The 26,419-nt window shown below is 39.4% G+C and overlaps 1 protein-coding gene across 2 annotated transcripts; it reads right to left on the reverse strand.

The window, feature by feature from the left end:
* Positions 1 to 649: 649 nt before the first annotated feature.
* Positions 650 to 23,552, reverse strand: foxn2a (forkhead box N2a). Of its 2 annotated transcripts, XM_044136581.1 has the most exons (5): positions 23,171 to 23,552; positions 8,679 to 9,256; positions 2,739 to 2,863; positions 2,534 to 2,583; positions 651 to 1,934 (listed from the first exon to the last, which is right to left on the reverse strand). In XM_044136581.1, the coding sequence occupies exons 2-5, from the start codon at positions 9,240 to 9,242 to the stop codon at positions 1,702 to 1,704; spliced, it is 972 nt and encodes a 323-aa protein (XP_043992516.1). In that variant the 5' UTR covers positions 9,243 to 9,256; positions 23,171 to 23,552; the 3' UTR covers positions 651 to 1,701. The 2 variants fall into 2 exon arrangements, with proteins under 2 accessions (XP_043992517.1, XP_043992516.1); XM_044136582.1 differs by lacking the exon at positions 23,171 to 23,552 and having other exon boundaries at positions 650 to 1,934; positions 8,679 to 9,250.
* Between the last annotated feature and the right edge of the window lie 2,867 nt (positions 23,553 to 26,419).

Consider the following 26,419-nt stretch of genomic DNA (forward strand, 5'->3'; position numbering starts at 1 on the left):
ATTCACGTCGGCCTGGGCTGAGCTTTTAGACTGGTCTGCAGCCAATCTAAAAGCTCCAACACAACAACTTCCCTTCTGAGAGCTGCGCACAATCAGCTGACACCGGCTTTACAAGCTTGCGAAGAGAGAGTGCGCACTTCCTTTTTTTGTTCTAGTGGGAAGAGCAATGACGAAACACTCCCTGTCAGACAGCCCCTGAGGTCGGCATTGCTCTTTAGTAACTCGGGAGTGACTGTAAAGTTAAAGTTTCGCTCTCTCCACGCAGCCTTCCCGTTGCTTACAGTCTTCCATCAGTGGATCTCTTAGCAGGAACTGAAACTCTAAGCTGCAAATTATGTTTGCCTCAGAAGAAAAACGAGGTACAAAATCCACAGAGGGGAATCGGCGCATTGCGTTTCAGCGTTTCAGAAGGAGCGCGTATTGTTTTACGCTGGCACTCTTTTGGATTTCGGCATTTTTAGAGCCACTATCTCAGAATCAGGTTGAAATCAGGGACGCCACAATAAAATCAACTTACAACCATTGTGTGGCAGACAGATGTTCACCAAATGTGTGTTCACACGGTAATAATAATTAGCACAAAGAACTGCTGCGAGGTTCTCAACTAAATTTTGGCAGTTGCAGAAAAATACTATTTTCCCAGCTGGGTTTGAATGTGTACTTTATGGTCAGAGTATAAAGCAGATGTCAGGTTTGTCCTGAATCAAAGAGGAAGACCAAGTTGGAAACCATTAATCAAATTAATTGTGACTAATCAATTATTGAAACTAATTTAGTGCTCGATTAATCGCTAGCTGGAATAAACAGACTCAGAAAAAGGTCAGATGCTGAAAGAACAGTATACTAGTAATTAAGCCAAAACTGTGCAAAAAATATAAACATTATTTAAACATCCTGATCCTCAAGACCTGCATGTTTTAGGTGTTTCTTTGCCTCCACACACCTAACTTCAATAAAAACGGGTTCAAAACTCTGCTGCTCGCATCATCACCAAAACTGCTTCATTTCACTCCAATTTCACAACAACTTTACTGGCTTCCCGTTTCATTCAGAATTAAATTTAAAATCCTGTTGTTTACATTGAAGGCAATCCACAACCTTCCCTCTCCCTATATGTCTGATCTTCTGCACATCACCACCCATCCACGTTCCCTTCGTTCTTCCTCTTCCATCCACCACAGTGTGCCTCTTGTCAGCCTCTTCACCACGGTGGAAAAGAGCCTTCTCTAGGCTACTCTACTCCCCAACTATGGAACGCTCTTCCCCCGATACCCGTAATATTGACTCTCTTCTAACCTTTGAAGCACAACTCAAAACTCATCTGTTCAAGTTAGCCTTCTCACTTTAACTGTGTAGCTATTTTGTGGTTTTGTGTCATTGTAGCCATTTCCTTACTATTTAATTATTTGTGTTTTTATGTTGTTAAGTGTCCTTGGGTGTTTTGAAAGGCGCTGATAAATAAAATGCATCATTATTATTATTACTATATGTTTAATTGCAAAGCTCTTAACGTAATGTTGAGGAGGTAATTCATTCATTGGATGCAGCGAAACCTCTAATGGAAGGAGAGGAGATCATGAGGACCAGGACTGGAAACCACTGATCTAGAGAATATTTAAATAAACATTGGTTTGTAAAAGTTGACATTGTGTGTGCTGATCAACTTCTGATGTCAAAATATTCTTATGAAAGTCACATTTGTCAGTTATTCCCAGAGTGAGAACCAGAAACTTGTTTAAACAGATACAGACATATAAAAGCACATAAACCGACCAAAGAAGCAACATAAAAAGAAAGCAATGACAGGGTGGTATGAAAGAGGCAGGAGATCAAAAACCAAAAAGTATGAGTGTGGATTCTCTTACATGGGTCAACGTGGTGCCCAGGGGCAGAGTTTAAGAGCATCATGGCAGTGGCAGCATCAATGTCAGACTCTGGAAGAGGAGAAAACATGCACGATGGTCAATCCTAAGCCATGGAAGCGTGGAAGAATGGCAACTCTACTCGGACTGGGATGACTGGGAATCCTTCAGGAATTTTACACAATGAGCAGGGACAGCCCATCGGGTGAAAAACCCAAGAAGCAAACAAAAAAAACACCCACCGACAGTGAGAGCGCATCTGATCTTTCCAGACCTGACAACGTGTCTGAAAGCCTCATAGCTCACTTCTGCAGCTCTAAATTATTAATGATTACACTGAGACTGAGTGCTCGACACTGAGCACCAGCAAAACCTCTGCTTGTCGTCAAGGTTACAAATCCAAGAAGCTAAAAAGAAGTGTGGGGGGCCGTGGAGGCGGGGGTGACATCGATTGAGAGCTCACAATGTTATGGTGTTCATGAGACATCCATGAGCTCAAAGCAACACACCAAACCAAGAGCTGAAGGGCAAAAAAAATGCTGAATGTTGGACAAAAATCATGACAACGCAAACACGAGCACATGCTGATCTCTGGACACATGTATGGCCACTTGACTTTAACATTTCGGATAAAGCGCCACAAACAGGAATGAAGTTGGGCTCATCCTCACCTTTGAATGAGCAGCCTTGTAGAAAGAGATGTCGAGGAGGCGAAGAGGCACTGCAACACACAAACAACACACAAACTGAGGCTCAGATGTTGTCCGAGGAGCAGAGTTTCAAAAAGGCCCACTCTGATACAAACACGGTTGTTTGAACTACTTCTGTCATTGATGATGCCAGTTTCCGGTAACACCGCAGTTGATGGCAGTTTACCTGGGCGGGGAGGCGGGTGGCGTGCAGAAGGCATGTGCGGCTGGGAAGTGCTGCTTCTTAAGAGCTTGGATTAGGTTGGGGCGATACTCAGGGTCAACACACCAGAGGGAACCTTTCCCATTGGCCTGCAGGACAAAAGAAATGCATCCAGTTGAATCATTCAATGCAATAGCAATCCTTGCTAACGTGAAATCTTTCATTCATATGGAATCAGTGTTGCTTACCTAAAAGCTGATTATTGAAAATATTTCTCTAAATCTACTGTTTCGTGCCTTCATAAAGTATTACCAACCCTTCATTTTGTCAGAAACACAAAGCACAGTGTATTTCGATTAATTATAATTAATCTTGATTAATCAAACTTTTGTCAAATGTTGAAATCATAGCCAACTAATTCAGTAATTGATTAATCATTAACTGGAGTATAGAAGCTCAAAAACAGGCCATTTGCTGAAAGAACAACACAGTTAGAGCAGTAATAAAGCCAAAACTGTACATAAAATATATTCAAGGATTAAAGAGATAGGGCTGCCCTACAATATAATAAAATATATTGTATTTGAGATTAACAAAAATGTTTATCTGTAAATATGTTGAATAACCACAGCTGTTCTAGTGGCATATTTTTAGCTTCACCTGTTTGGACATAAAGTATTATTAAAAACTTGAAAAGCGTAACAAGAATGAAATTTTAGACATTCTCCTTTGAAAAAGAATTTATGAATCCTCAAGACTTTGACTAGGCCATTCTGCCACAATAACATGCTTAGAATTAAGACTGAATGTTAGGAGTTCTGGGCCAATCCTGGTAGATTTGGATTTTTGCCGGACTATTTTCAGAAGAAGGACTAAACAGTTCTCCTGAGACATTTAACGTTTAGGATATAATTTTACAGCCTAAACCTACTTTTGAATTTTTCTGCAACTTTAACCTTGCGCTGTCTGCTGTGTTCCTTTGTCTTCAGAATGCTGTTTGTCCTCTAATGTTCCTTGAAAACCTCTGAGGTATTCACAGAACAGCTGTATTTAGACTGATATTAAATTACACACATATAGAAAACATTTCCAATTTAGATGACATTCGAAGGCAATTTTGCGCAAATGATTTCATTTAGAAGTATCACAAAGACCACACTTTAAAATTGTCATGTATAAAAAGTGTTCATAGTTATGCTCTACATTTTGTTGGACTATCTCAAAATCCTAATAAACACACTGAAGTATGCAAGCATATGAATAATTTTCCATTCACTTAATGTAGAGAGAAAGTTGGTCAATAACAACTAGGTTCATACAGGAAATGAATTGTGTCAAACTTTCCTATTATTAGCTACAATAAAACACATTGAAGTAGAAACAGAAAAAAAAATTGTGCATATGCATTCTGCATAAAAATAAATCATTCACTAATCCATTCAGACTCAAAAATGTAACGGCAGTTTTTGAATAAATGTCCAAGCAATGGTTCTCTGGATCTCAAACTGTGGAAAATTTGATAACACCGGCTATGAATTCACCGACAGTCTCAGCAAGCAGGAAGCATCAGTGTGACTGTGTTGCGCCAACAACCAGTGTGATGAGAGGAGCACTGTGTGCCACTTTATCTGATAGTGGCGTATTCTGGGCCCGGTACGGGAGAACAGTGCGAGGGAGGGGAAGAGAAGAATAACCTTGACTCAGATTACCAACCGGCTCTGATGCAGGAAGAAGGAAATGTCTCCATGGCAACGAAAACCACCAGCTAGTGTCATGTGAAACTGGTGCTGGTGTCTCAGCAGACGACGGACTCACACTGTGCACCTGCATGCTGAGCAGCCTGTGCTGCGCTACGTTGCTACTCACAGAGTCAGAGCAGCCGTCTCCACCCAAGGTGGGGAAAATGATCAGGTGTTGGCTAAACATGGCACTGGCACCCCAGGCTCAAGCTGCACCCACTCAGCGCCACCCGAGCGGAGTGGTGAAAGTTAAACTGCAGGTTTTAAATCTTGTCGTGTTAATGATGCATAGTTAGCTCATGAAATCAAGTTAAAGTAGTAAAGGGCAGCTGTAGAGATCCTCCCTCAGCAAAATTTAAATGAACTGTAATAAAGCAATTTCTAGATTATAGAGTTATAGAATGGTGGATACCTGCGACAGACTGGCGACCTGTCCAGGGTGTACCCCACATCTCACCCGGAACGTAGCTGGAGATAAGCACCAGCAACCCTCCCGACCCCATTAGGGGCAAGGGTGAACAGAAAATGGATGGATGGATGGATGGAGAATGGTGGATAGTAGTGGATAGCCACCATCAACAGCCTCAATTATAGTCTGCTGAAATAATAACACCCTAAAAAAATCTTTTTGTCTGTAAATATATTCTACACAGAACTAGTCAAGTAACAAAGCTTTAGCTTCATCAAGTTCAAATTCTGTAAAGAAAAATCTCCTATTAAGCACTTATTCAGTTAATCCAACTGTTCAGCACTACACTGTATTAATGTTAAGTAAAGCAGAAAGGGCTGAACTTTTCACATGCTAATGTCAGAAGTATTTTTTTAAATACTTCTGACAAAATATGCTAAAGGAATTCTATGTTATTGCATTTTAGGCAAAAAAATGTTTAGTTTTTATTTTACAACATAACTTTATTCACATCTTTTAATGTATTTAAACCACATTCAAAAGGCTGAAATGTTTAAATAATTACTCATCAGAATGTGCCAATTTCTTTATCCATTTAATCAATTAATCGTCAGAATAATCGATAGTTGGAGTCCTAGTCTGAATGTTTCAAAGAACACAATCTTACACAATCTTACTTACTGTAACTACACCAGGAGTAAGATTGCATCTAGATATTACAAAACTGCGTGGATTAACACAAGCCAATATTTTTCAGTGTTTTATTTTTAAAGAAAAGATTCATTACAAATTAGAGGGCATTATTTTTACCTTTTTAAATTCCATGAGTCTCTAGTTTTCCACAAGCTAAGCAGGCCACCCAGTAATGTAGCTTACCTTGTTTGCCAGTAAGAGTCCAGACCCATTTCTAATTCAGAATTCGGAAGATTGTTGCTTTAAACACACCAATTCTAATTTGACTGAGCTTGATGAACTTTGCAAAGAAGAACAGACCAAAAACTCAGTCTCTACAGCAGAAAGTGGTTCAGCAAAGTACTGACTCAGGGGGGCTGAATACAAACCATACTTTTCAGAACTTTACACGGAAAACAACTTGAAAAACCACATATCATTTCCCCTTCACTTTATAATTACTGAATGCTGTAAACTGTGTTGATCTGTCAACTGAACTGAATCTGTATAGTAAAAATACAAACAGAAAATAAAAAACAAGGTCATCTATAGTAAAGAGGTGGACCGTCAATGAAAGACAATAAAATGTGAAGAAATATGTGACATTTTCTAGTTCTAATTTACAAGATAACATTAGCTTGCATTCATAGCATCTCAGTGATTTAGTCTTAACTGTGTTTTAAAGTTATGCAAGTTAAACATCAAGTATACAAAACCATAAAAAACACACAAAACCACACAACCAGCATTATTTCTTTAAAACATGAATTTGGCTTTCTTTGAAAACTAAGCTAGACTCCAAAAACATTATGCACAAACAAATCATATGAACCTTAAAATGAATTGTTCCCTTTATATGATGGGTGGTAGCATGAAGGCAACTTTAAAAGTTACAGATGTTTTCCCAGAGTTTTTCTTTTCATTGCAGTGTTCTATTTCTGGGCTTTAAAACAGGTCTAGTTTACAAGATCTCCTTCATGTTCTCATCTGTTAAATTTTCTCTCCAAAATTTCAAGTTTGTTTCCCAGAATAGTTATGGTTATTTTCTTAAGCAAGAATGCATGTTAAATAACCACCATCAACTTTACCACACAAACATTGCTGCTGCAGCATGTCTTGGTTGCTTCCTTCCCTAAATTTGACATCTAGCAGTTCAACTGCTGGACATTTCCCTCCGACTAAAATAGTTGCACTACCTTGCGGTGCTTCAGGAGATAACATCCTTTATTAGTGTGCCGTGTTTGCATTTCCTCTGTAGGAGTATCTGCAACCTTGACTGGATTCCACTCTTATCGTAACAAAGTCACAGAGGTCCCTGCAGCTGCGTCAAAGCTTAGAACTCTGCCACATGAGCTGGGCTGCAGCTTAGTGCTGCAACATACTCCCAGTCTAAGGTGCTGCCCTCCTGATAAAAACAACCATACTAATGATCCCTGGAAGTTTTAAATAAGGTGATCATTAGAATATCCTTGAAAGATCATTTGTGGTTTAAGCTAGCTAAAACCACAAAGCTATTTCCTTAAAAAAAATTTACCTAACTTTATTATGTTCTGGATCTATAACAATATGCGTATTTCATTAAAAAAAGTATTTACTATTGAGCAGGTAAAACTAAAAACCTCAATAAAGTTTTTTTCATTTTTAATGTATTTATTGTCCACCAGTAGTTTAAATTTGCCAGTTTTGGGCCCCAGGGCAAAAGGTTTGAACACCTCTGAACTACACAATCATGGGGAAAACTGTTGTGTGACAGTTGTCCAGCAAACAATGACAACATAATGACAAACAGCCTCAAAAGGTTACTGTTGGAAAAGCTGGACAAAGTTAAAGTGATACAAAAGCAGCAGTGACAAATGTAGCCTTGGGGAAATGGTGAAGCAAAGCCCATCCAAAGGTTTGACAGACATTCCAGAGGTCTACAGCTGGAGTCGATGATTCAGGAATCTCCCACACACAGGCACTCATAAGTCAGGTGATTTATAAGTGCCTGACATATAAATCACTCTACTTGCTCTACTATGTTTATTAAATTCTAAGTCAGGTCAGACATCTACTTAATCCCCTCTGGTGACAACTTTCATGGAGATGCTAACTTCCTCTTCCAGCAGGACTTGGCTCCTCCCCCCACTGCAAAAAGCACCAACACCTGCTTTAATAACCTTGCTATCACTCTGCATGAACAGCCGGCAAACAAACTTGTTCTAAACCCAATAAGCTCTGTACAAATGACACAGCTTCCCAATGTGTCTGTACAAAGCAGGCAAGCTGAAAGCAGGCAAGCAAAATGAGCCCCAGCCAAGGGTTGGGTCCATATTGTCTACATCAGTGGTCTCACAAACCTGTCCTTAAGAGCCGGTGTCCTCCGACTTTTTGATGTCTCTCTGCTTCAGCACACCTGGCCCCAATATTTGATCATTGGAGCTCTGTAGAGCTTCACTAGATGCTGGTGAGGCAATTTCAGCATTTAATTCAAGTGTGTGGGTCAAGGGGCACGTCTAAAAGTTACAGGACTTGGACCCGTGAGGACTGCAGTTTGAGGACAATGGTCTAAAATGGACATACTTTTCAGCCGACTGACATTGTAGGCAATAAAGCTATTTTAACATAATCAAGTTAGTTTTGTTAAGTTTAATACACATGCACAATATGTAAATTAAAAAAAGAATATCTTCCAACTTGACCAGTTGGAAGATCGGCCCAGTTGGAGAGGAATATTTATATTCTAATAACTGCATAATATCTTTATTTTATAATTGAGTACAGTACTTTATGACTATTATTGTTGTTATTGTTAAAGAATTATATAGAAAAACTTCTGGAACTTTTTTGTGTGAACCTACATATCTTGACGTTGCCATAGCACCCAAATTTCTCCGCTGTGGGACAACTAAAGCTGTTCCAATTGTAAATTTATTGAAACTAAAAATATCATATATATATATATATATATATATATATATATATATATATATATATATATATATATATATATATATATATATATATATATATATATATATATATATATATATATGATGTGTTAGTTACAATTTTTGCATTGAATTACAATAACAAATGAACATTCCAGTCTCCTAAAATCAGAAGCAAGAATGCATGTTCAGAAGGAACACCTTCCTGACCTACCTTTCCCAAACTCTTGTCGACCTTGCGGAAGCATTTATTTAGAGACAAGTTGTGACGAACGGAGTTCTTCCAGCCTGTGGGAGCATTGGAGAAGTAAGGGAAGTGCTCCAGAATCCACCCGTAGATTTCTTTAACGGGCAGAGACTTGCTGGGAGACTGCTCGATAGCCATGTAGATGAGGAGGGAAAATGAAAAAGGAGGCTTAGATTTCAGCGAGTCCCTCTCACGGCCCCTGTTTTGTGACAAAGATGACGAGGACGATGAAGGACCCTGGTTTTGTTTGTAGTCTCCTTCAATGTCAAAAAGGGGGCTACCACTTGTCTGAGCTTCTGGGCCCCCGAGAGTGAAGTTCTGGAGCAGATTCTCATGAAGCCAGTTGAGGTTGGTGAGCTCCTCATCCTCTGCACCTGAAGCGCGATCCACGCTCGTCGCCAGTGGACTGGATGCGCACTCTGCCTCGGGCAGGGTCCCCACACCGCAGACACCTCTGAGTCCCGTCCGCTCTTCTTGCATACCCGGAATTTCCGTTTTCTTATCTGGTGACATCCCAATGATTGGACCCATTAAACCAAATAGGTCTGGAGAAACAAGAGAGAGGTTGTTAGAGTTGAAACAATCTATAAGCAAGAGCTCAGACAATTGTATGCTACACTTTCAAACGATGCGCCCTTTCAAGCAACGGCCTTGTTCTCTAGAAGCCCATCCCTCGAAACTGTCTCTGCTGCACTTCTTGGATTTCTCCCTCTTCGTCATGCCTGGATAGAGTGATAAAAGCCTCTCAGCACTCCCCCCCACCTCCTCTTGACTCCCATGGAGGACCTTCGAGGAGCCCATCTCAAGCAACTGAACTGACTTAAGGCTCCACTCCTGAACACCCATCTCATTTCCAGTCAAGTTTCAGTTGCTCATTGTGTGTAAATGAGCAGACCATCCAGTCACTGCAGGCCTGCATCTTACAGAGTGGATGGCTCTTAAAACTGCTCAGCATTCAGTGAGGATCAAGTCTCAATTAGTTGCATGCAAGATTAAGTAGCATAAAAAGGCTGCAGACCTGTGAGATATCAGCCATTTAACGGCCCAAAGAAATTCAACCTTAGCAGTGATTTATCATTAGCAAATCCTACCCAAGTACCCTTACTTAGAGAATAACACTTGAGAATGGCAGAGAAGGAAGCAGGATATGTAAAACAGCAGCAAAGATCACATCCAAGTTTTTTTATTGGAGAATATCTATGAAAGAGTGTAAAGGGGGGAAACTAGTACAAAGATACTGTATTACTGAGGAGCTGTACATTGGCGCAGTTGGTAGCACTGTTGCCTTGCAGCAAGAAGGTCCTGGGTTTGAATCCTAACTCTCTGCAGAGGCTTCTGCATGTGTCTTCTCTAAATGTTGGCTGTTTGTCCTGTGTATCTTTACACCTTCCTGTTATGTACTGGCGAACTGTCCAGGGTGTACACCACCTCTCGTCTAAAGACTGCTGGAGACAGGATACCTTCCAATGATCCAATGGATCTACCATTGGGTATTTATTCTAAAGATATACAGATAAATTAGCCTGGAATCAATAAAATGGCATCAAGAGCAACACTATTTCCTGTAGTTGCCACGACTGAGGGAAGAAGGCTCAAAGGTAGCAAAAGTGAAAACAGAATTTTATTTGAGCGCTTGGTTTTGGAAACTGTATTTATACAACAGCGAGACATTTTTGACGTTCATTGAGGCTGCCAGAGAGTGAGAGAGAGATTAACACACAAAGTCATAATAGAGTTGATAATAGCTGCCCAATTTCATACTTCTAAAGTGACATGAGCCACCCACCAACATGGCGGGTCAATAAATCTCAGAGTATAGGACCAAATGATTTAGTTTTTCCTCTAAAATAGTGTGAATCCCCAAGGTACGGCAACTTCTCTTTCCACATCCAGCATGTTGTCGCCTCTGCTCTTAACATAAATAATTAAGGACCACTCACAGCAGTGAGAGTATTTTTGGAATAATGTGTTTTTTTCCCCCATTCTTCTTATAGAGAATTCGTAATAAACTAAAATTGGTACTGAAAATTAAACTACAGCCTGTATATGTGCTCAAACATTCTGATCAGTTTATCTCTATTTGCTAATTATTTTAAAACCATGAACCATAAGTGATGGCTTAGCACACTGCTTAGTGAGGCCAAGAGCATAAAGAGCTCACTCTTTGTCTCGACTCACAACAAGCTTTATGTCCTGGTTGTCACCATGACAACCATGTCATCCCTTCAACATGAGCAGAAATCCCATAAACAAGACTCAATAAGAAAATAAGTAATCCACGCTGGCTAACACCGACACAGATGATGACTGTGGACCCCTCCATCCCCATCCCCCATTTAAACCAATAGTCTACGTCGTCATCCGTTGTCGTTCTTCCTGGGGGGGTCTGAAAGGTTGTGGATATAGACTGTAGTCGGTAAAGGCGCACCGTGTGCGGTGGATAGCCATGTCTTTCATTTCTGAGATAGGATAAGAATTGGGTCAAACTCAAAAAGTGTGTGTCAGAGACAGGAGAGGGAGTGAGCATACACATAAATCAGTTTTGTAAAAGCCAGTCAACGAGGATGGGAGCGAAAGGGAGGCATTAGTGCTTTTACAGAATAACCCATCAACTCTCACTGAGCAGATTTGTTCAACTCAGATTAAGAATAATTTTCTAATCTGGTTTCTTTTGCCTTAAAAGCATGTGTTGTTTTCATGTCTTTATTAATAAAGCATATTGTTTCTTTTAAGTTGTTGTCTCTCTAACATGTACCCTCAATCCATCTCTTTATCCGTTAAGTATTGCACAATAGAATTATACTGTTGCACTGCATTCACTTCTGCATTTTTGCCCACTAACTAAAAAGAGCCTATTAAGTTCCCAAACAATAGTGAAGAAGCCACTTGATCAAAGGAAGAGAAGACAATAGCAATAAGTAAGATTCTACACTAAACTAGAAAAAATGAAGTCCAAAAGACTAAAAAAACAACAACAAAGAACAAGTGGTAGGAAGAAAGGCTGGGTAGGTTTTCCACAGTCTGTGATGAATCACAGCTCTCAGCAAAGTAGAGCAAGCAGATATGTCAGGCAGCATGAGGACTGCCTGTTAGTGTCACAGGAAAATATCTGCTCAACAACACAGATACAGCTTCTTCTTTCTGATTTAATTTGCAACCAGTAAAAAGCTCTACAAGTCCCCAGACTCAAACAGAAAATATCATTTGAGCTTCTGAAAACAACTGTAGACTACGGATAGAGATCTTTTGTAGCATCATAATAAGCCCCTGAAATGAGTCATCTTACTTATTTTCTTAAAAAGCACATAGATGATAGGTCTTTGAGCACATGCCACTTGAGATTTAATGTAAGGCAGCTACATATATATCCATTTATACATCAGTGACAAAGAAAAAAAAGAGAAGGTACAATGTAAAGAACCAGTTCAATTGCTATTTTCAAAAAAATCTCAAACTGTTTAAGAGTTTCAGTGAAGTTTGAAGATATAACTGTGGTAGACATGGGTGGTTTGCCTGTATCAAGGTATAATCAAGGTTTTTAAAAGGTTCACCTTTCTAAACCGCTAAATATGCTTCATCATATCGTTCCAATAGTATAAAGTCCTGTGAATAAGAGTACAGTAAAGCCTAAACTGATGATCTGTACGCTATAAAGTTTGTCTTAGGAAGCGTCAATCATTAATTGTTTTAGCCCATCACATTTAATGAGGAAGATGTTCCTGGTCTTTACTGTGTTGGTTCTTCTTTCCTTTAAATATTTGTGGATTTAATTTAATCAATCAAATTACATCTCTCATTAAAATCTATGCACGTTTGTCAATTTCTGATGTTTTCTTGTTCTTCACCTTCACACAACTGCATTTCCTCTGTCCTTTAAAGTTATATAATCTGTTTATTTGAGGTTTTCTGTACTTTTATCACATATTAATCTTTGCTTACCTCATTAGCTCTTAGTCATTGTTGTTTCTGTTTTTCCTTGTTTTTGTCTGATGTGTCACTCACAGTTTTACAAGTGCTTAATAAATAAAGACCAACTGACTGAGACTGACTGAAGGAAGAATTATTTGCCTGTTTATATATAATAGAAATCATGGAAACATTTAAAGTCGTTCCAGGCATCATTTTTATTAAACTGCAGTAGGGAATCTACAGTGTTATAATCCCATTGTTACTATGAAAAGCAAAAGGAGAAAATGGAACATTATTGTGTGCAATAATCACAACTTAAGAAGTTTATTCTAGATTTGTGTTTTAAGTCTAATAATACATAAATGTAACAAAAATATAACTCTCCCAATCCACAAGTCAGGATAAGCTTGTAGTATAAAGATTCATTCCTGCACTTTTAAATAAAATTTGTTTGATCATTTTATAGATTTTAGTAATACTTTTACTCAAGATAGTTATGATGTATGAATTTCATAACAGCCCAAGCTTGCGTTATGTGTTCTGATGACAATTAGGTCAGATTACACTAGACATCCACACAGGTGTGGCCAAACGAAGACTTGAGTGCCGTCTCGATGGATTAGGAGGTGCAGCCTACAGTCTGCTGTAAACAGCCCACATGGCCCTTGTTTCTACGTAAACAGACCGTGACTGGCCGTAAACCTGCATGGCGAAGCTTTATGGGAGAAACGGGCAGTGGAACTATAAAATGAGTGAAGTGATTAGTCTAAAAGCCAGCAGTGGAAATAACAATCTGTAACAGACACAGAAAAAAACTTTATAGGCCACCATTTGCTTCAAACTAAACTTCATTTAATAGTTTTTTTTTTTTTTCTTGATTCAGATTAGTCTCATGAAATATGACGAATTGGAGTAAAACAAATGTTTCCTTACAGAAGAAAACTACTTTAAACCAGGAAGAAGATTTTAAAAAGTTGGGAACATAAAAGATTTATTATTTCTCAGCATCAGTAAACTTGATAGTGATGTTGGAAACAAAAAACACTGATTTGTTTCTCTTGTCTAAGACTACCAAATCATGTGTTTCATTACATGGTTTTTAACTTCACTGCCGCTGGCTTTACACCAGGAATGCAATGCCGCATTACTATTCAGTTCTTCTACCAGTGGCATCGACACCAGTATGGTGGCAGATCAGACGCAATGGGTCAGGTGAGGAATCTGACACTGTTTTCCTGTTTGAATTGCAAACCTGCCACTGTTGCTTGTAAGCTGACCAAATTTACCTGCCCCTTCATGAATTTCCACCTCTTTGGCCAGGTGCTGGTGCTAATTTCCATAAGTAAAAGCACACAAAAGCTTACAGTTACCCATTTGACCTCTTTGCTTGGTTTTTGGGAGTCAGAGAGAGCTTATCCCCCTTGAGTCGCCGCTTTCAAATGACTTTTATTTGAATATTACCAGATGGAGGGTGGACAAGCGAGGAAGCCGTCTTGCATCCATCTTGCATCCATCTTAACACAGGAAATGTGTTAGGATTACCAAAAGCAATTACCAGCGCTTTTGGTAATTGAACCAAAAGCACTGGTTCAATTACCAGTGCTTTTGCAATGATCACAGTTATTATTGCTCTGATGAAAAAGGCATCAAAGAGAGTTGGCTGGGACCGTGGTGAATAAAGGAAGACTCATGAGTGGAGTCGAGAGGCAGCTAATAAGGCATCCTGGCCTGTTGACTGCTGCCCACCCTTGAAAATACACCGAAGCTTTAATGGTGCTGACCTGATGGCTCATCTGCAAGTTAAAAAAGCCAGTCAGACTCATCATATTCATGTGCAAACGGGCAGGCTAACAGCAGGTGCCACGGGACACCCCCCTCCATTCAAACTGCTCTTTTATCCCGTTAAGCACTTGGTCTATTCAAAAATACACAAAGACATATGGAGATGGTTTTAAGTGGCAAATCAGCGGAGCTGCTATGCCAGAGAACGTACAAGAGGTTCAGAAAAGAAGCGCTGCTCTGAGATGTTTCCCTAGAAGTGAATCTCATGACCGGGACTCAGTTGCCACGACAGCCAGTGTTGTAAGGGAAGCAATTGTGCTCATGTCTGTGCATGAAGAGAGAGCTAATGTGGGGAGATCAATACAGGCGGAAACTGCTGAGGCCAGCAGTCTGCTGCTGTTCTCCACAAACCTGTCTGACAAAGGCAGCTGCCAACCTGGATGCCATGGCGCTCCGGTCTTAGTGCTACTAAGGCTCACTTTATAACGCTTCATAAAAAGTGATGCTTCAGTTAGGCGGACAATTACCTGTGCCGAATCTTTTATATGGGCACAACTGAACCGGATTTATGAGTAAAGATGCCAGAAATTATAAACACAACTGCCTTCTGTTCGCATATTCACGCCACACCCTCTTTACATGGAATAAAGCAGTTGACACAAACCAGTTATACAAAGGTGTGTCGCAAAGCCCCATGCTGATGACGGCTGTTATTTGAAACCCTAACTGATATTTTAGTTGACTACTCAGTCTGGTTGGAGCTCGAAATATGTGAATGACACAAAGCTGAGCGTAGGCAGAGTGGGACAGAGGGAGAGGCTGTTCCAACGTGAGGCAATTCTTTTATTTAATAGCAAAGTCAAATTATATGAAAATTAATAAAATGACCATTAGTGCTTGGGTTAATGAGGCTTTAGTTAAAGCAGCACTACATTCTAAAATAAAGCTGCTTGGTAAAAGTGTGAAAACGCACACACAAAGCACTACAACCAGCCCCACACTCAGCTGCTACAAAGACGCAGTTGTTTTTCCTCTAATCATGTTTCCGAAGTGCTCAGTATTCGCTCAGTATTCACCTCGCACTTTCAAACAGGGGCCTCGGAGGGAAGGAAGCACCTCCTGCCTGTTGAGGAAGTTCGCTTTTTCAGAACAAATTCACACAAACATGGCAAAGTCTTCTCCACGTCAAAACACAAGAATCGGACAGAGTGAAAGGCGAGACGGGGGAGCTTGTTGCTGGAGCGACAGCAGCCACATTTGCAAAACTACGAACTTCATCGGCCATCAGACGCAAGCTGATCATGAAGTATTCAAGCATACGACCTCAAGAACAGACGATTGTGACATTATGTTCACACAGGGACTTTAAACTGAAACAAACAAACTCCACTCTGAGTATAAACAGAGGTGAGGCCTTCCAAAGTACACGGAAAACCCCCCTCCAGCCAACACTGAAACCTTATCTCTTTGGTCATGTGTCTGTAGGTTCAGAGTACCAACACTCAACACCCCCCCACATCAACAACCTCAATTATAGTCTTACATCTACATATTCCCATATACATAACCCGGTTAATGAAAGCAGTTTTTATGCAAAGAGCTTTCACACAGAAGCTGGAAGTTATATAACAAACTTTTTAAGCTCATTGCTCCACTTTGGGCAGCAGTGAAGAGTTGGTATCTGCATGTGACATTCCTCGCTACTGAACAGCAGCAGCCCTGAGTAAATAAATGTTAGTTTACAAAATAAAATGTCTACTTGGTTTGAATCCTTGCACAATGAACAGTAAATTGTATTATTTGTGATAAACTTTAAGATGTTGTTGTATCATTTAAGAACTAATTCTGGACATTCTCCATGACACCTACACAGCCTCTGTTATATCAAACCTCATTTTCAAAATGTTGTCTCTTCACAGCCATTAATTCCCAAACAGATAAACACAAAGTAGTATGTAACTACATTTAAAAAAATAAAATAAAAAAAAACTTTGAAAAGGGTGGTGTTCAGAAGTCCCCTCACTAGTAAATGTTATCCTCAGTATATGTTCAGCTCCTCTGTAAAGGCCTCAAAGATCTTGTAGGGAACATTAGTATTCAACAACCTACAAAGATATGGCCATCCATCTGATTCAACAGGCTGGGTAAGGCAGGCATTAATCAGAAAAGTAGCATATGGTAACTCTGGAGGAGCTGCACAAAAGCACAGCTCAGGGAGAAGAATCTGCTTGCTTGCATTTAATCATCGTGCTCTACAAATCTGGTCTCCATATACAGCAACTAATGAAACAAAACTATAACAAGCACTGCTACAAACCACAAAGACACAACAACTTGTGTTCTAGTTTGATGAGACTAGGAGAGGTGTTTTCACACCTGATAGGCTCGGTTTGATTTAGGATCATAATTGCCACACTTGTTACATTTTCAGCTGGTGCGGTTCGCTGTCACACTGCATTGTGTCAAGTGACCCAAACCCCTTGAAAAAGTTGCTCCCCTCCCTCACTTGTGGTGGCACTGTACCAAGAACCACTTAAACAAAATGACATAAAACCTTCAAAGAAGACAATGAAGATGGAAACTTCCATCTTCAGAAAATATAAACAAAAACGGAGAGCGCCAGAATTTAGTGGTTGCAGGATTTCTCTTTTGTCATTGGTAAATAACCACAAGCCACTTGTCCTGCTAATGCTAGACGTGCATTTGTTTTGGTTGTTTTTACCCAGAATCCTTGTGCTACAGTCTGCTTCCTGCTTTTGAACCGGTCTGCTGTCCACTTAGGACTCGCATATGAATGCGCTCGACGTATCCAATTTCACTTCAACCAAACTAAGATTTAGATTTTTAGACAGACCGGAGTTCGCTTTTCTTGTTTGCATCAGTCTGTCACGCATTCACACGTCCCCAAACACATCTTCAAAAGATATTTGTTCATAAAAGTAATATTAAGATAGTCATAAAACTCAACATAACGTATTGTTATATACAAGCTTGTTGGCCTGTATCCTCGTCGACATCCACGCATGTCGTTATTTCAGCCAAAAGTGATAAGACAAATACCTATTGTGACACAGGACACAGCCGTCTTGCCCTCTTCCTTTCTCCCAATCAAGGAAACGCTCATGTTACTGTTGCCTTCAGTAAGGCGGCCCCTAATGGGCTGTGTCTTGAGTCCACCCATCAGAAATCAGGCAGGCACTCTAGACAGTGAGGATCAGAGCATGGGAGGAACGAGGGAGGGATTCAGCTCACCACAGGGACCAAAACGTCCAGCAATCCAGAGATGTAAAAGAACAAGTGGAGCAGAAAGAAAGAGTAAAATGACAACATTTAGGCAAAAGGCACACTAAAACTGACCAGGAGTCTGAAATAAACTCACAATAATTTTCTTATTTTCAGTACATCTCTCAACAGGTGACAAAAATGTCAAGTTTATAGCGTCCTGAAAGAGATGTGGACTAATGCAAGACATCAGAAGGAACAAACAAGCACACAGTCTAAAAACAACAGATACAAAATGACGCCTACAGAAATGTAAAGAAGAAGGCAGCAAACATGAAAGCGTATGATGTCTCAGAAGGCGTTTACATTTGCAGCTGAAATTCAGAGCCGCCACGCATGTTTGATCAGCAGAATGTCACAGACCCAAAAAGACAGCGAACTACATCCTCCTGGGGACGTCCCCCTAAATCACGCAGGGGCTGCGTGGGTATCACTCTGGCAAGCTTCTACGGAAAGGCTTCGGCTTCATGATTCACACAGGTCAGTGTTACCAAAGAGCTCAGGCTACATTAATTCATCTCAAGTAAATAAAACTTTGGAGTTTAACAACCTAAGCTGACCGATGCAAAACAAGAAGGAAATCATATTGTTCAAAAATGTCTACACTTTAATTTAGCTGATAAGACGAGAAGTCAACTTATAATCAGTTTTTGTGAGAAGCAAATCAGTGCAGAAGGAGCCCTGCAGCATAATTATGGGAAAAACAGTCACTTCAGCGGCGCAATCACCAACTTCCTGTTTCTGCCTAACTATGAATTTACATTACAAGAATAAGGGCAACTAAAAATTCAGCTGCTTAATCTGTCGGTATAATCAAAGTCACATTGACTTGGTAATGACAGGGTTCTGAGCGAAGCAGAGTCACAAAGCTTTGAGTTGTTTTTTTTTTGGTTGGTTCATTCAAGGGAAATCAGGTTCAGCCTGTGTTGAGCAATCGGCAAAAGGTTTCTGCCACACGGATCGGCTTTCGAAATGAATTCAATGCCACAGACGCTAGGCTGCGGTGAATTCCAGAGGACTCAGCCTTTCATTTGCTCCGGGCCAAAGTGCATAGTCCTGTGATAAGAGATAATAAAACGGCAACATTTTAAACTGATGATTGGTGCCAACCCATGTTCGGAAAGTCAATCAGAGTCACACTTCACAAATAAAAAAGTTTTAACCAAAAGATTTACTGTGTAATGTGGCATGGTCATTTGGTATTCTGTTTTGTGGTGTTATTTTTACATCCTGATTGGAGCACCTTCCTGTTCTGTCATCAACACAGTACAAAGGAACAACTACCTCATTAAAAACACAATAAAGAGTCTACAAAGTTGTTAAAGCCAAGAGGACAGTTCTGTGGTGTTCTATTACGGCTTAGAACAGGGGTGTCCAAAGTTGGTCCTTGATGGCCGGCATCCTGTGTGTTTTAGTTCTCTCCCTGGTTTATCGCACCTGGATCAAATGATGGCTCTATAGAAGGCCTAAGAAGAACACTGACATGCTGAGAAAGTTGTTACTACCACCAGGGAGAGAACTAAAACATGCAGGATGCCGGCCCTCGAGGACCAACTTTGGGCACCCCTGGCTTAGAATATATTTGATACCAAACACCGTGGAAGCAAAATACTCCAAATGGAACATGAACTTTCAAACTTTTTTTAGAACATGGAAACTATTAACAAAGCTGTTGGAGACAGTCGGAAGCGTTCGTCATCAAGGCTACATGATGAAAATCTGAAATTAGAAGGAGAACATAATATCACATGTCACGCAAACTGGAAGGAAATTTCAGTTTCCAGTTACACCATCATCAGGCGAACTTTGTCACCCTCAGTTCAGCCAGCAACCTTTTCAAACACTGTGGCCCACCCATGGGTCAGCGTAAGATTCTTGGTTTCGGTGCCATTTTTAAAAGGAAAAACAAAATAATCTAATTGCTGTTTATTGTTTTCTAGTGTTTATTGTGCATAATATTATCATATTTTGTTAGGTTCTGGTGATTATTGAGTAACAATGGGAGTACAACATGATGACATTAATTGGTCATTGAGTTGAAGGTATTAGTAAGCCTTCAGTTGGACATGTTGCTTGCTGTTTTGCAATGGGAGTTTTAAACATGTGGTGCTAATTTAGTTTCTGTGCCTTAGTTGTAGTGGAAACTGGTGAATCTGTCTTTCACACAGCTGACTGGCAGTGCACAGCAAATAATGAGAGATGGAAAAAAAATAGTGGGACTATACTTTAAACTAAAAGAAGAATATCATAAAAGGGGTATCGGCTGAGATTACATAACTTTTCCCCACAAGCTGGTTTGCTAATAAAACTCTGAATATTAACAAAATTCTGTTTCTCACATTAAATTAGAAAGAGCTGTGATGAGGCACAATTCAGCTCTGACATCATCTCACATCTGTGTTGTCATTAATTTCATTTGATATCACAACACTCTTCAGTAGCTTCTATTTGTAGCAATGGGCATTAGAAAAGTTCTGTCAGCCACCAAACCCCTTCAGAAGCTGCTCAACACTGAAACAGGGTTCACAAGACGAAAGATGTGAAGGTATAACAAAACAAAAGCAAAGACAACAGATGCTTGAAACACAGAAATTCTGGCAATAAATTAATGCCTGACTGGCAACATCTGTTCCTTTTATTGTCTGCGTTTGACCCTCAGGGTCCACTTGCCTTTGTCTTCCATTTACCACTAAAGATTTAACAACTGGCAAATATGAAGAAAGCGACAACTTCAATGTAGAGCGAAGTCACCACCTCACAAAACGTGAATGAAAATTTCTATAATTTATTGATCAAGTACACAGAGAAACCTCTGAGCACACAATAAATTTTAGATAAGGTTTGTACAATTCAGTGAGTCCAATAGTGACAGACAGCAAGAAAAAAGGCTTAAACGGCCAGAGAGACTGAACATATTAAAGAGTGCTGTATTACATACTATGACTGGGAAACAGATTTTTTTCTTATAACTTCACCAAGTAATTACAATTTTACATGTAATATATTAACGGATGGCTACAGCTGTATGCTTTAAACTAAGTAATAAAATAAATCCTACACTTTTATTGCATCAATTCATACCCACAATGAGAATGATTTACACCCTTTTTAATAACTGATGCATTTTTTTTTGTTTTCTAGGATGTACTTATGCTATACTGTGAAAAATATGGTACTTCAGTAAATGTCGTCTATCACCAGAAGCGAACCCAGTTAATTTAGTTTGATCAGTGATTGTAATTTTATATTCCTACATGTCACCAGCTCAAAAGGTGCATCAGAACAACAAACAAACAAAAAACAATTAAATGGACATGAATAACTTAAATTGTTTGTAATATTTGAAGTTTTTTACAATTATAGTCATAATACCCAGAGAATTCCAATGCTACACAATATTTAACATGGGTACAAAGTGATTTATTCAGGGGTACAAAATAGAAATAGATTTAGATGGAAACGCAAAGGAACTTTACACGTCTAGCATGTGGTAATGTCAAGGATAGTCTTCCTTGACAAAACTAAATACGGTAAGTATTCATTCACTTGACAACAGCAAGTTAGAGTGAGTAAAACAACTCTAACTTGCTAAATCAAACAATAACAACACTAAACAAATGAGGGTTGCTCATATGCAAAGAATGTAAAAACTAATATGTATACTTTGATTATTGAATTTTGGTCTCTTGGTAAAACTGGCCACTCATCTCTGCAACAATGACGTAGAGCTTTACCAGAAAGACAAAAATTAAATTAACTAACATACTAGCATATTGATGTAAAACTCTTCATTTTTAACTTTGTACAGTTACAAGTATTACAATTATAAATTATTTCGTATCCTAAATAACGCAAACATTTCCAAGCAAATTATATTTTTACGCATCTATAGCGTATAGATGTTCTATGCAAAAGTAAACATGGCCTCATTCTTCAAAAACATAACTACAAATTGTAAGTTTTGACATATATTATGTTAGAAGTATTAATCGCTCCTTAGTGCCCCCTGCTGGCCTGGAGTGATCTTATGCCTGTCTCTTGATAATAAAATGTTCTAAAAGGTGTAACAATGTAAAGCAACAAAGCTATCATTTCTCACATGACATTTTACCAAGAATATATTTACACACACACACTCCTTTACACACGCACACACACACACACACACACATATATATATCCTTTTGCAACATTTTAACTATACATAATTTCTTTTTAAATCCTGAGCAAATCAGGACTTTTTAAAGAATATCTGATATTTTCTATGTATAAACCTTCTGAGTGAATCCAATATTTACCTTATTGTTGATCAACACAAATACAAGGGGGAAGTTTTAACACATTCTATGTGAACGGATCAGGGCTCTAAGGGGCCATGTCTGGCCTGGAAGCTATAAGCAGCTGCTTGTTTCGCCTGTACCTTGGGCCAGCTGCGTATCTAGTAAAGAGTACTGCCAGAACATATTGAGTCAATTATAAAGACTATCATATTAGTTAGTGAATGATTTAAATGCTTTATTTCTTGGTAAAAGTATATTAAAACCAATAGACATATGGCAAAGGCAAAGCAACCACAGCAGACATATTTTTCTACACCAACATTGTAGAGCTCCGTATCTGGGACAATCTTGTGATAATCCATTACATCATGTGCCTAGCTTAGCCACCGTACCTCATAACCTCTGGTGCTGTCAATACATACCATGAAATATTCAACTATTTATAGATACCAAAAAAAATGGAACGAGTGTCTCACATCAGAACCAACAAAAGAACAGACTTAGTATTGCCTTGTGCTACAACTTGAGATAAAACGAGTCGACCAAGGCGTTTTTAATGGAGCAATTAAGACTAAAAGCCAGTAGGAAAAAAGATAAGCTGAAAGTGCTGTTCGCACTGAAATCCAATATGCTTTGTAGCGTCTTGCTTGAAGACCACAACTTACAAGAAACCACAGCTCTAACGCAGCGACGAACTCAAAGTTAGTCAGAGGCAAATTATCCTCAACAATTTCCGATAAACAACACTGGTAACTAAGTAACTTTACACCCGTTAGTTCACCAAGTTTAGTTCCCTATTTAGTGTTGTAAGTTCATTACATGTTTCGTTATCAGTCTCCCACAGCACAACCGTGAAAAGAAGTAGCGTTAGCAGTCGCTCGATGAGTCAGTGAAGGTAAATCTGCTGCTAGCTTTAGCATGACATTTAAACTATTTAGAATTACGTAGCGATAAAAAAAAACATCTCCAAGTGTCAGCCGAGAGCTGTTCTCTGCTTCTGTGATTCAGTCTCTGTCCTCTTCCCGGAGAAAACAGAGAAGTAACGTTAACTAGGTGGCCACATGCTGTCGCTTGATCTGCCATGCTGGCTCCTCTAAGCAAAGTCACTTGACCAATTTTACTTTTAGCTTGTTCACAACCCTTTTGCAGCCGAGCACATTTTGATCCCGTAGATTACAGAAATGTGGATTTTAAAAAAATACTTACAATCATGCACGTCGCTACCCTGGAGCGGTGTGTGTAAAAGCAGAGTTTAATTCAGATGTCTGTCTCACACAATGTCAGAGATCAGATCAGCAGCTGCTTCCTCCATACACGCAGCGCGCAGATCACACAGCGCACGGCAACGCTACCAAACCCCTCGCCGTCGTCATGGCAACAGGTCCACTTCAGCCAATCACAACCCCTCCCCTTCTATCTCCCCTGGCAACTGCCGCAGCGCTGGAGCGCCGCGAACGCGCACGCCATCTAATTTTTTGCATCGTGCAATGTTTTTTTTTTTTAGTTTATCTTCCAGCGCTCACAGCGTTCAGTGGGAGGAGAATGTGTTTTTAGAGCCTTTTAAACCCGGTTCATTGGAAAGCATTAATGGGTTGATTTGTCTGTTATTAAAGAGTGAAAGCAAAGCAGCCGGACACGTCCCGCGTTATTCAGGGCAGGCTGCACAAACACCTCGGGGCGGAGAGAAAGGATGTGTCACCGCGCCCTGCCTCATGACGATAGTGGACCTTCAACTGGGCCCCTCCTAGAGTAAACGATGATGATGGGGGGGGGAGGGGCATGACCCCTGGACAAACATGTGATAGACAAAATATCAAATTATTGAAAGAAAATTGCAGCTCTCTAGAGTACTTTACTTAATTAACTTATTTTATCAATGTGAAACTCACACATCTGTTTATTTTTAAGTCTGAACAGTAGTGCCACTATTGCCCCTCAGGGAACTTGGCAGTTATAGGTTAGTATCTTTGCATGGCTATCATTAGAGGGCAGCTTTACTGGCCAACTGACTTCACACCAAACTGTAACTTTCACATAATGGTGATGCCTTACTCATCTCAGCTACTCCATTTCATAAGCGCACATGAGTAGCTCTCTGAGAACTGGTCTAATAGCCTCTCTGTTTTCTTTTAACCCCAAGTGCCTGCCATGCAGCGGCACTGTAAATACTTCTGAAACAGTGTTGGTGCACACGTTGCACTTCCTCTTCTCTGAACCTGACAAACAGGCTTGGGTAGCAGTGGTGTGTTTTGTGTTGTCATGTTAACATGAATGGCAGGCAGACAGCCTGAAAAATGGATGCCAATCAATTATGTTTTCTCAATGTTTTTTTTCCAGTATAAAGTTTACATAATGAAAAAATCATATTTAAGAAAAGGGTGAATAATGAAATTGAAGTGAAGACATAATTTTGTTTTTTTTTTTCATCTTTGAGCATTTGATTCTTTTTCTATTGAGCACTGAGCTATTCTTAGGGCCAGCATCCAGTCTGCCCCATTTTTCCTTTACGTATCACTCCCAGGGATGATGATGAAGTTACAAAGCTGGTGAATGAGAAATAAGAGAGCAAGATGCATTAATCACCACGGAAACAGCTGATTGAGTATGACTTAAAAAGACAGGCCCATTAGTCTGTGTGCATGCATTGGTGCTAATCAGATTGTGAAACTGTTAGGCTAAAACAACATAGTCCATTGACCACCATCAATGACTTTCATAGTGATGCTATAGAGCTCTTTCTGATCTGTAAAAACATGGCAACTTCATGGTTATCATGCTGTACAAGATTAGCAAAATAAGAGTACTGTACACAGCTCAATTTATGTTAAGACTACTGTGAAGAAAAACTGAATTACAGACTATGAGCAGAGTTCATGGATGGCAGTAAAAGTGTGACTGATGAAGGGATGAACAATAGGGATGCTAGTTTGTGATGGAGAGTACTGACCAAGCATGAATAAAGGGGCAGTGTGTCTTAGAAGCCAGCCAACAGTGCCATAGTGGTCAGGAGGCCTGCTGCTTTAATGGTCCATAAATCTGTGTGGACTGGCTGGTCTGATGCTGCCCCTCTGAGACCCTCTCATGCGGAAAATGAATCACACCATTTTTACGGATCATAAGTGTGGAAGCTCTCGCCCTCCCTTGCCCTGCTTCCAGCAAGCTGATAAGAGTGCTCCATTTTAGCAGGCCTGCAGCTCATAAAAATCTCTGTTAAAGACTACCTGTGTTTGTGCACTGTTCTTCATTCAGTTTGTCCTCCTGCCTTTGTTGTTCTTTCTTTGTTCTCTCTTTACACTTTTGCTTTCTGGAGTGTGAACAGAGACACATTGGCACACAGTCAGTAATAGGGTGTAAACCTCCAAGATTAACTGCAGTCCAGCCGAAGCCCATTTCAATGTACTTTATAGCCAAAAGTACTTCTAAATTTTAGCCAAACGTACAGGCGTAGCATAAAGAATAATTTTTGCATGCAACAATGATTGATTTAAGAAAATACTAATGAATAACACAATTGTGGCATGCATTTGTACTCATTTCCCTTTACTCTGTTATTTAAATTTTTTCTCTCATAAATCAGTGGTCAAAGTCAAATGTATTTATATAGCACATATGAGTGCTACACATTTAAAATAACCAAATGAGATATAAGCAAAGGAAATCATTAAAAATTTTAAGAAAAGAAGCATAAGATGACAAAACTAAAAAACATAATTAGAGTTGCTAAATAGAGACTATTAGAATAGTATTAAAATAGAAGAAACAAGATGAGATAAATGTATTGATAACTCTCTCGAAGTCTCTGAAACCACTTTTGCAAGTAGCTGGAGAAAAAAGAAACTAGTATTGATTACAGTATCGACCTTCTCACTAACAGTTAGGTTACTGTCAAACTTCACTTCCAATTTTCTCACAAAGGTTTTTTTGTTGTTTTTTTTTTTTACATACATTATCTAGGGTTGCAAATTGTAGGAGTATCAAGGACCAAACACAGTGACTTCTGTTTTCTGTTTTTTTAAATGAGGAAAATTTAATGGCATTTATGATGGACTGACTTTTGGTGCAGTGGCAGCTGCAGGCCGTACGGAGTATATCTATACCAGTTTGCTCATCTAGGGACCTAAGGTTTTGCCTATCTATGCTAAACTGTTCATGTTGTATCAGATTGACTATAAAAGGAATTATTAAGTCTTGCTCTGAACTTTGACTGGGCCATTCAAAAAACTGAACATGGTTTGATTTAAAAACCATAATAACTCTGGTTGTTTTTGTTTTTGTTAGTTGTTCTGTTGGAAGTTGAAACTCCACCCGTGACTCAAATGATTCACTCTCTCTAATGGGGTTTCTTTTCTGTTTTTAGCTTATTTTATCTTCTGGCCAATTTAATCATGGCCAGCTTCTCTATTTTAAGTCAAGAAAAGCATCTGTACAGTATTATGCTACCATTGCCATTTTTTA

The sequence above is a fragment of the Gambusia affinis genome, linkage group LG13 (genome assembly GCF_019740435.1).
Source record: "Gambusia affinis linkage group LG13, SWU_Gaff_1.0, whole genome shotgun sequence".
Taxonomy (NCBI): domain Eukaryota; kingdom Metazoa; phylum Chordata; class Actinopteri; order Cyprinodontiformes; family Poeciliidae; genus Gambusia; species Gambusia affinis.